This window comes from Mangifera indica, chromosome 4, assembly GCF_011075055.1.
Source record: "Mangifera indica cultivar Alphonso chromosome 4, CATAS_Mindica_2.1, whole genome shotgun sequence".
Taxonomy (NCBI): Eukaryota; Viridiplantae; Streptophyta; class Magnoliopsida; order Sapindales; family Anacardiaceae; genus Mangifera; species Mangifera indica.
Window position 1 is genome coordinate 17,384,702 of NC_058140.1, and position 10,754 is coordinate 17,395,455.

The 10,754-nt window shown below is 33.1% G+C and overlaps 1 protein-coding gene and 1 pseudogene across 1 annotated transcript; one reads left to right on the forward strand and one right to left on the reverse strand.

Moving 5' to 3' along the window:
• The first annotated feature begins 3,625 nt into the window (after positions 1-3,625).
• On the forward strand, positions 3,626-8,123 carry LOC123214508 (hydroxyproline O-galactosyltransferase GALT6-like). Its single transcript, XM_044634313.1, has 7 exons — positions 3,626-4,888; positions 5,307-5,539; positions 5,614-5,904; positions 6,019-6,147; positions 6,311-6,484; positions 7,405-7,512; positions 7,645-8,123. The coding sequence occupies exons 1-7, from the start codon at positions 4,024-4,026 to the stop codon at positions 7,852-7,854; spliced, it is 2,010 nt and encodes a 669-aa protein (XP_044490248.1). The 5' UTR covers positions 3,626-4,023; the 3' UTR covers positions 7,855-8,123.
• Positions 8,124-8,773: 650 nt separating this feature from the next.
• On the reverse strand, positions 8,774-10,700 carry LOC123214348 (annotated as a pseudogene).
• Between the last annotated feature and the right edge of the window lie 54 nt (positions 10,701-10,754).

A 10,754-nucleotide genomic window follows, 5' to 3' on the forward strand; every position in this document is an offset into this window, starting at 1 on the left:
TGAAATAAAGTGTAAACAAATATTCAATAAATACTATTAATCTCCTTATTAATGTTTTTTTACTTGTGTATTTAAATCAATAGGCCGACATGACTTAAACACAAAAAAGCTCTACCTATGGGGCAAGACCCACAATTTTATAAATCATATTACAAATTGCAACTCACTTTTAGGATGAGTTGTGTTAGGGGTTTGCGCGAAAAGTCAGAAGAGGTATTAACATAAAACATGTTAGTTTAACAAAATATAGTACTAATTTATATGTACCCAATAAATCTTTTATTTTTTTAAATATTATTATTAAATAATGATTTTACCTATAATTCTAATTGAGAATTTGAACAAAAATTAGATTATGGATAGATATTTAGATTTTAAAAGTTGTAGGATAAGACTTTGAGATTTTCATTTTACCTTGGGTGGAAATAAGTCTTTTGCCCTAATTAAAATAAAGACTTTAAGATAGATAAACTTGTACATGTGATATATATTGAACTGGATCAAGTGAAGTTTATGATTCTATGTAAACGTATCAATGGGTCATGGCAACCCATGAGTTAGCATGCTCCAAACACAAAAAAGCCCTACCTAAAAGGCAAGACCCACAATTTTGTAAGTCATGGTACAAGTTACAACTCAATTTTAGGGTGGTTTGTGTTAGAGGCTTGCGTGAAAGGCTGAAAGGGGTGTTAATATAAGACATGTTAGTTTAATAAAATTCAGAACTAATTTATACATAATAATCTTTCGAGGATATTTAAGTAATAATATTTTAATATCTTTTTTATTATTATTAATCAGACACGATAATTATTTAATATATATCAAATTTCATCAAACATAATAATAATTTATACTATTAATATTTTATATAATCTATATTTATAATAATTTTTATTTTAATAATAAAATATTACCCAAATCAAACACACTTTTATACTCATTCTTTTACCAACACCATTCGTTGAACTAAAATGATAAGTTTGCAATCAACATCCAATGACGTAAATGCATGATTATGATAAGAATTTATAAAGATGTCTTGAGTCTCTTGACTTAAGAGTTATGATTAGGGTAAGAATGATGACTTAAGAATTAATAAAGGAAATCATTTTCATTCTTACAACCAAAATAGGGTAATTACACAGAGATAATTAAAATTAATTATGCAAAAAATATATATTATCATTCAATATTCCCTAAAATTGGTCACGTACAAGGAAAAAATAATTAAAAGAATTGTCTACAAAGGTCTTTTTGTTATGAGAAGTGATTTTTAGCCGCCCCCTAATTGGTCAATACTCTCATTTTTAAATATATTATTTGATCAATAAAATTGTACGTATATATTTTTAATACACAATTTAGATACATAGATAACGTGTCATCATATGATTGGATGATTTTAAATTAAAGATAAAATAATACCCATAATAGTATATTATTTATCTATCTATATTATGTACCAAAAGTGTATACACGTAATATTATTCATTGTTTGTTTGACAAGTTTAGCATGAAATAACAATACCAAAAATGAAATTATAATTTTTTGAATGTACTCACGTTTTTGCTTCAATTCTAAACTTTGGTCTCACATGAAACCTAACCCTAAATTTTCAAAGTCAATGAAACATTTTTGTTTTATTTTAAATATTTATTTGTTTGATGGCAAAGTAATATTCAAAGCATGGAAAAAATAATCACTCATTGTTATGAATTTGAACATGTAAAACTTCGAATTTTATAATTAGAAAATTGGGGAAAAAACAAGTATAAGCAAAGACCCATTGGAGAAAAAGGGTCTAAACAAACAAAATATAATTAGTTTTTTAATAAAAAAGCTAAATTAATCTTATTTTTCATATTAAATAAGATTTAAAAAGATTTTTTAATGTGCATTTGACAATGAAAAAAAGCTATTAATTAGATGGAAAATGCATGCAGATTTTTCTAATAGTTGACCATTCTTGCACAGGGGCCTGAGGCGGCCTAGGGCATGAGCAGGCCCTAAAGCAATCTTAGCCGGAGTTTAAGGGAAGACAATGTGATAAATGATGAAAACGATTGCTTGATTTAAAAAGAGACTTTATAGTCAAAAAATTGTAATTCCATTCCATTCTATTCCACTTCCATGGAGATGGGTTATTTTCGTGTTTGATTTTGATTGGATCGATTTCGAGGATGTCAATGGTTTGTTCTCAAATTAAAATAGGTTGTTCGAAATCAAACTTTAAAGATTATTTGAACGGATAATATATCATATACTAGTTATTATTATAAAACGATATAAAAATTAATAGATCGAAAATTCGAAAAAAACCATCTAACCTCTAGAAACCTCATAATGATACATCTAAAATTATGTATACTGTAACTTTTATAACAAACAGATTCTCGATAATCACAAAACTATCTTTTTATTATTTAGCAACGAATCGATCAAAATATATTTATAATTCATTACGTTTTGACAACTATTATCATGTTATGTTCGTCTTTATTATATGTATGTTTTGATGACTATTATTATGTTATATTCCTAATTATTGTACTTATTTCTTTTAATATAAAAAAAAAACAAAAGAATTATTCCCACTCAAAATATAACGAAATCTTAAAGTTTTATCCTCAAACTTTTAAAAATTTGAACATTTATTAATGAGCAAATTTTGGTTAAAATTTTTAGTTAAGGTTAAGTATAATATTTTTATTTTTAAAAATAATATTTAAAATATATATAATTCAATATTATTTTCCCGAGAGGTTTTAAAAGTTCTAACCTCTCATATTTTTACATCCAAATATGAATAATTGTATATATTTTTCAATGATATAACCATTCACTTTAAGAATGCACACTTCAATTTTTTGACATGAAAATTCAGATACATCAAAACTTGTATGAGTGTTCGGTTTGAGTTATCAATCTTATCACAACACTTATATAATATATTAAAATATTATCAAAATAATTTTAAATTTTTTTATTATTTTATCTTTTTAAAATTTTTAAAGTATAAATATTCTAATTTTAATTAAAATAATAAATAATATAAAAATATTTATGTACCTATTAATCATTTATATAATAAATAAAATAATATATTTTTATATCTTTCAATAAAACATAATAATTATTTTTATACACTAATCTTATTTATTTGTAATAATATAAAAATAAATTTTTTATATATATATTTACGTGTCCGATACATATAATATTGCGCGTAATAATAACGGGGGAAAGAAAAGAAGTGGGGGAATAATGAGTAGAGGTGAGAAATTCCAAGCCAACTTTCTCAGTCACAAGTAAATTAAAAACAATATTTAAAATTCAAAAACTCAACAATTAAATTAAAGACTGCACCAACCAACCAAACAACAACCCTCTTGTCCATTATACAACAAGAACAATAACTCATAATTTCACATTTATTTTGCTTTTCTTTATGTTTAAACGGAATTGACCCTTGTTCGTTAGTAGATATGTGGAAAAAAAAAAAATTAAAAAATAATTATTTATTTTTTAATTTAAAATTACTTTATCAATTTGATATCTAATTGAGTATTCGGACCATCCGGCCGCCACTCACTTGGACACTCCCTTTCTATACGTTGCCGTTTCTGACTTGACTAGTGTTACCGTCTCCTTGGCGAACCAAAATAAATACCAAGGCCACCTCTATGACAGCCTAAGATCGGAACGGTCCGAAAGGCTTTTGCATAAAAAAGTTTTTAAATTATACTTTGCTTTGCCTTTTAATTTTAAAACAATATGTAAAGAATTTTAGTTCTTTTTTATACGTTTTGTTCAAATATTAAGCCCAAATTCAACTCTTCCTTTCTCTTTCCATTCGGTTCTTTTCTTTGAAGCAAGTGTTTCTAGTTACTGCCTCATCACTTTGCTTCTGGGGAGTTTGTTCTTCTCCTAGGGTTAATTTTGCCACGAACTGATAATAATATAGCCCAAACAGTGTGATCCTGTGGTGGGTTTTTGAATTTGTGTGTTTTTTTAACAGAATGAAGCGGGGGAAATTTGAGTCGGTGGTGATGTTGAGTCGACTCAGGATGATTCAATTCTTGATGGGTGTTTTGTTTCTTTATATTCTCTTCATGAGCTTTGAAATTCCTCTTGTTTTCAAAACTCCCGACTCCGAGTCCGATGATGGGTCTATTGGGTTGTTCGATAACACTTTGCCCAAGCATGTGCTGCTGGAGACCGAGTCAGACAAGTTGAATGCCGTGAGTCGACCCTCGAAAGGCGTTTCTAATAGTTTTTCAGGGACACCGGCACGGAAAATGCGGGAGTTCAAGAAAGTTTCCGGCTTGTTCTTCAACGAGAGCATGTTTGAGCGTATTTACGGTAGTAAAGACGAGTTCTCTGTTCTCCAAAAGACGGCAAAACAAGCTTGGGCGGTTGGTAAAAAAGTTTGGGAAGAACTTGAATCAGGAGAAGCCGTTGCTTCAACCAAACCCGAAACAAACAAGAGGGCAGATAACAAATCGGAGTCTTGTCCGCATTCGATTAGGATGTCCGGGTCGGATTTTTTGAAAGGGGGGCATATCATGGTGCTGCCGTGTGGATTAACGCTGGGTTCTCATGTAACTGTTATTGGTGTGCCGCATTGGGCCCATCCGGAGAATGATCCGAAGATAGCGTTGTTGAAAGAAGGGGAGTCTTTGATGGTTTCGCAGTTTTTGATGGAGTTGCAGGGTTTAAAGACGGTTGACGGGGAGGACCCACCGAGGATTTTGCATTTTAATCCGAGATTGAAGGGTGATTGGAGTGGCAAGCCCGTGATTGAAATGAACACCTGTTATAGGATGCAGTGGGGTTCGGCGCATAGATGTGAAGGCTGGAAATCTAGAGCTGATGAAGAAACTAGTAAGTAATCGATTACACAGTTACACTGTGTGTCTTTTTTTTTTTTTTTTTTGGTTGTTCTGGTTGTTTTCGATGCAATATGAGTGAATTTAATTCTTCGTTTAACTGATCTTAAAGTAAGTATAGTCAAGAATGCTTTAAGCTGATATTTGCTGGTATAGATTGTGATGGTAGGGGAGCTGCAAGCTTTTAACTTTTGTTAATTATCTAATAAATATGGTAAATGTTGAATCAAAGTCAGAAATGATCCTTGCTACAGTTTTCTTTTCTAATTGATGAATAAGTATTGATTGGTTGTTGGAGGTTAATCTGGCTCAATTTCGTAATTTGGAGGATTCGCACAGATGTTTTCAAATTAGTTTGTTTAATCTTTTCTAAGGGTCACTATTCACTGTTATTTATGTTGCATTTTGTGAAGTTGATGGACAAGTGAAATGTGAGAAATGGATTCGTGATGATGATGATCACTCAGAAGAATCTAAGGCTGCATGGTGGTTGAACAGGCTGATGGGGAGAAGGAAGAAGGTGACATTCGAGTGGCCATACCCATTTGCAGAGGGCAAGTTATTTGTTCTTACCATCCAGGCTGGCTTTGAAGGGTACCATATTAACGTTGATGGAAACCATGTTACATCTTTTCCGTATCGAACTGTGAGTAACCTTGTCATGTTTCCTGCTTTGTGTTTAAGGTGGAACCTCTTAAAATTGACAATTAATATTTGCAGGGATTTGCTCTTGAGGATGCCACTGGATTAGCTGTGAAGGGTAATGTTGATGTGCATGCCATATATGCTGCTTCCTTACCCACTTCTCATCCAAGTTTTGCTCCCCAAAAGCATCTTGAAATGGTAAATAAGTGGCGGGCACCACCTCATCCTGATGGACATGTGGAGCTTTTTATTGGCATCCTTTCTGCTGGCAACCATTTTGCTGAGCGGATGGCTGTCAGGAAGTCTTGGATGCAACACGAGTTAATTAAATCTTCCAAAGTAGTGGCTCGGTTTTTTGTTGCACTGGTAAGGATGGGAACAGGGTGGTATACTTTATTTCTTTGTGATGACAAATATCCTATTTTGTATGTTCACTATGAGCTAATAATATCTGCTATTATTGTGTTTTTTTCTCCACAGCATGGAAGAAAGGAAGTAAATGTAGATCTAAAGAAAGAAGCAGATTATTTTGGTGATATTGTTATTGTTCCTTACATGGATGCTTATGACCTTGTTGTACTGAAGACTGTTGCAATATGCGAGTATGGGGTGAGTGGCAGCAGTGTTCAAATTTCTCTGTCTTTCTAGAAAATAAAATTAGTACAAGTCCTATGTGTTAATCAAACGTTCAAAATTATATATTTTTTTATGATTATTCCTTGTCTAAAGAAAGGAACAATTGCATTTTGCTAATGCTCTCGACTGTTTACAGGTTCGCGCAGTTGCTGCAAAGTATATCATGAAGTGTGATGATGACACATTTGTTAGGGTGGATGCTGTGATCAAGGAAGCAACGAAAGTCAATAGAGATGAGAGCCTGTATATTGGGAACATCAATTACTATCACAAGCCCCTCCGTCATGGAAAATGGGCGGTAACATATGAGGTATGCATTGTTAAATTCTTCAGATCCTGGAGGACCCATTTCCTTACTTCCCTTTTTCTTGCTCATTGCATGGCTTTCACTTTTGTTCTATGATTTGATTTACATGGAGTAGCTGTCTACTTTTGAAATTATTCTATTATTTCATTTTTTGACTGCATTATTTGAATTTTGGTTGAGGTTGTTGTTAAATGAAGGGAATTGAGGACTTGCACTTTTCCCTCTGTTCATCTCTTTTTTTCAGTGGAGTCCTTGCTTTTATTTGACATGATATATGGTCTCCCAGGAGTGCAGGGATAATTGTATGTTTGGTTTTGTTTTATTATCATGAGTTGATGGCGCAACTATTAATATTTTGATTGATTGACAGTGTATCTCATAACAGAATTGATTTGCTTATCATACATTTCTCTTACCGAATTAAGAATTGTGCTAAATTCTTCTATTGGAGGTTTCATTGACCCAGCCTTTATTTCATGAAGCATATTGGTTCTGATAAATTTGACAAGCTGGAAATATCGTTCTGAACTTGCTCTTTCCTATTTGGAGATTAGAGGGATTTCGCTTTTGGATTAGAGTCCAATAATAATGGGTAATATGTATTGATTGTGAAAATTTCCAAAATAAATAAATTGTCTTGCAGGAATGCTGCATTCGGCTTCTCATTTTATCCTTGTGTGGTGTAGTTAGAAACGTAAAACCATGTAATTGTTTAAATTTATCTGGCATAGATGGCAATTATTATCAGTCATGCGTCCACTTCTGCTTGAGTGATATTTCCAGATGGTCAATAATTCTCTAATTTATAAACCTAAATTTTAATGATTACTCTATTAGTATTTTATCTTGCCCTTCTTGTAGATTTTATGATTTGTCATATCTTGAGTAAGTGCTTACATGATTTCCTTTCTGGTGAGTTTCAGGAATGGCCGGAAGAAGATTATCCACCATATGCAAATGGTCCAGGTTATATTGTGTCTTCTGACATAGCACACTTTATCGTAAATGATTTTGAAAAACACATGCTGAGAGTAAGTTATTGATCTGCTGCAATCCACATAGCTTTTTCATGTTGCTGTCTGTCTATATGTGCAAGATTTATTGAAGTTCTTTTGACGATAAATAGTCATTATTCTTTTTAACTGATTTTTTCTCCTGAGCAGTTGTTCAAGATGGAAGACGTGAGCATGGGAATGTGGGTGGAAAAGTTCAATAGCACAAAACCAGTTGAGTATGTTCATAGTTTGAAATTCTGCCAGTTTGGGTGCATCGAAGACTATCTCACAGCTCATTACCAATCTCCAAGACAGATGATATGTATGTGGGATAAGTTGCAAATGCAAGGAAAGCCACAGTGCTGCGACATGAGATGATAATGAACATGTTGCCCAGTAACAGAGTGGTAAAAATCTCAGGAAGTACAGAGAACAATTTTGCAGTCACAGTAAATCTCTGTATATATATTTTAGTGGGGCTGAAGTTATACAATTATACTGAGGCCATTTTTCGCCCGTCCAGCCATGATCCTATGTTTCGGCCATGTGGCTTTGTATTCTCCCCGATTTTCCGTTCAAAAGTGTAAGAATAGCTACCAAAGTAAACTACATGAATATATACAAGGATTTTTTGTTCTTGTAGACAACACCTGGACTGTAACCCATGGCCATGGAAACCTGTATGTACTTGAAATGTTGAATTTGTGCGTGTATATAAATAAATAAAATGAGTAAAAGTAATATGATTCCTTGATAAAATGGTTTTCTAGCCTGCATAAAAGTGGGATGCCCAAAGATAAGAGCATAGAACACTGGGCATAAAGCGTTCTATATATTTTATCACTTTCACTGTAGGAATAACGAAGGAACCTTCTTCCATGATCGTTCTAGTATTATCAATTCCCCAGGCTGCCAGGCAGGTTCCAGATTTGGCCCGACTCAAATTCGAATTGAATCTAAACAGAAGATTTGGTTGCTTATTTAAACCAAATTGAACTTATGTTAGAAGGAATTTGGTTTATGTACAGTTCGAATTTATACTTTAAATCAATTATTCAAATTTGTGATTTGATTTGATTTAAATTTGTAATTCAAATCGATTTGAATTTATAGTTCAAATTGATAATTTAAATTAATAGATTTATTAATAATTTTGTATATTATATAAGTAAAGTGATATTATCTAATTAATGAGATATAAATTTGAATAATAAATTTCAACTATGGATAACGGACCCATAAGTTTCAACAATTAATTTAAATTATAAATTTATATCAAATTTAAATCGAATAATTACTAAATTCGAAAATAAGGGTGCTCAGCATTGATCGTACTCACCCCGCCTTCTGCACTCCTCGATTCAAGACCGAATAACGCGTATCGTCGACCTCCGGTTGCTGCAACATGAAAATTACACGAGAAACGAAAGAAAAATCAACGCTTAAGGCATTTAAATACCGTTTTATCTCTCTAACAAATTACAATCTACAGCATGACCCAAACCAGAATCCATGCCAGGGTATATAGGCCAACCAAGTACCTGCAACATCATGATGATCCATACATACTTTTAGAAACCGTATAAAAATCTGATTTGCAAAACATATGGAGAAATTGAAAGAATCAATACCTGTCTTCCATGGGAGAAGCCCTTGAGCATTATCGAAAGATGCTTCAAAGAAACAGGCTGCGGTGGTGTTCACTCCACTGGGAAAGTTGCAGATGAATGATTGCTAAGCTCCGTTACTCTTCTTGCAGTTGGCACAAGTGCCTGGATATTCGTTCTACACATAAAATTTATATTTAAATGCTATCCCCTACTTCCAAATTTCAGGGTTATATTCCTGCCACTTAAGCTATAGCAGCCGGAATACGAAGAGAATTGCAACTTCTGTAAATCCATGTCAAATGATGGCCCGAGATCAACCGGTGCATAAACACAACATATAGAGATAGGGACGTTGAGTCTACCAATTGCTCTACAAGAATACAAATATCTGCAAATGGCTGCCCCTTTTTTGTCACATAAAGGGACTGCTGCCGCGCTGTTGTCACCATTGTATGTGTTTGATTTGGAGATTGGTGAGGCACTGATTGAACAGTCAAGAAAAGTGAAGATATTATCATCATGAAAACCGAAGGGAGCGTTCCAGTCAAGGCCAGAGCCTTTGTACTTGGTTCTGTGCAAGCACGAGTTGACGTGGAAGGATCTGTTAAATATATGACTTGATTCATGTAGTCTATATTGGTGATACGGTAGCAGCCAGTGTGTATGGTCAAGGTGTGTTTTTGATCATTGCAGGTTACAAATTGCTGGAAACGGGGGTCGCCACAGCCAGGGCCGGAGCCAAATGGACACTTGATTGGTATTTTGCCGCAGCTTCTTTGGCAAGCCAGTGATGACACCAAAGAAGGGAGTTAGCAGACTAGAGAGATGAAGAGGAAGAGAATAATTGACGGATAATTAAGCTTCATTTTGCAGCAAATTAAGAAGAGACTTGGTGTATGAGTGAGAGAGAGTTAAGATGTGAAATGAGAAAGTGAGATATGGGATGTGTTAAAATTTTAAATGGGGGGTTTTAGCTTAACAGGGTTCAACTTCAAGCAGAATGGGTTGCTTGGGGAAAAGGAAAGGAAAGCAATTCATCTTTTCTTCTGTTTATATAATTAGATAAATGGTAAATCATTCCCATCTCCTTCAATCTATCAATTGAACAAGAAACTTCATTTCTCTTCTCCCTTATTTTGCTCGTACCAGAGAAAGAATTAGTACCATTGGCTTTGTTTTTGTTACGTTGGGTCTTGGTGTGGCTAGCTTTTGGTTTCCATGCTTTTTTCTATCTTTAGATGCCTTGTTTTCAGCTTGTTGCTTAGCTTGATGAGTGGTGAATAGAAGTAGAGAACAAAGTTGCTGCATCTTCCATGTCGATTCTTGTTTGTGTATTACATGGTCATCATTTTTCTCTTCTTAACTTCCTTTCTCTTTTCAATTTTCACTATAATCTCACCTGAGACTTCTTGGTATTTGGCATGCAAGTTCTCATCCCAAAGCAACAAAATAATAATTTAACTTGACTTATTCATAGCAATTGAATTATCTAATCTAAATATTTAATGATTAAAATAAACAAATAAAAATCTCAAGATTTTTATAAAAGAGTGGTTTAAATATGTTTATTGTAGGTGATAAAAATCTTTTTACCTATTGCTTGCACCACTTGAGTTGTGCTTTCTTTTATCCATTATTTGGGTCACTTGAGTTGTTATAATTTATTAT

Bases quoted from the DNA above. Each gene is read 5' to 3' on its own strand.
- LOC123214508 (XM_044634313.1), top strand. From the start codon at position 4,024: ATGAAGCGGGGGAAATTTGAGTCGGTGGTGATGTTGAGTCGACTCAGG. The intron at 4,889-5,306 runs GTAAGTAATCGA...CATTTTGTGAAG, and splicing joins TAGAGCTGATGAAGAAACTA to TTGATGGACAAGTGAAATGT. The intron at 6,485-7,404 runs GTATGCATTGTT...GGTGAGTTTCAG, and splicing joins AATGGGCGGTAACATATGAG to GAATGGCCGGAAGAAGATTA.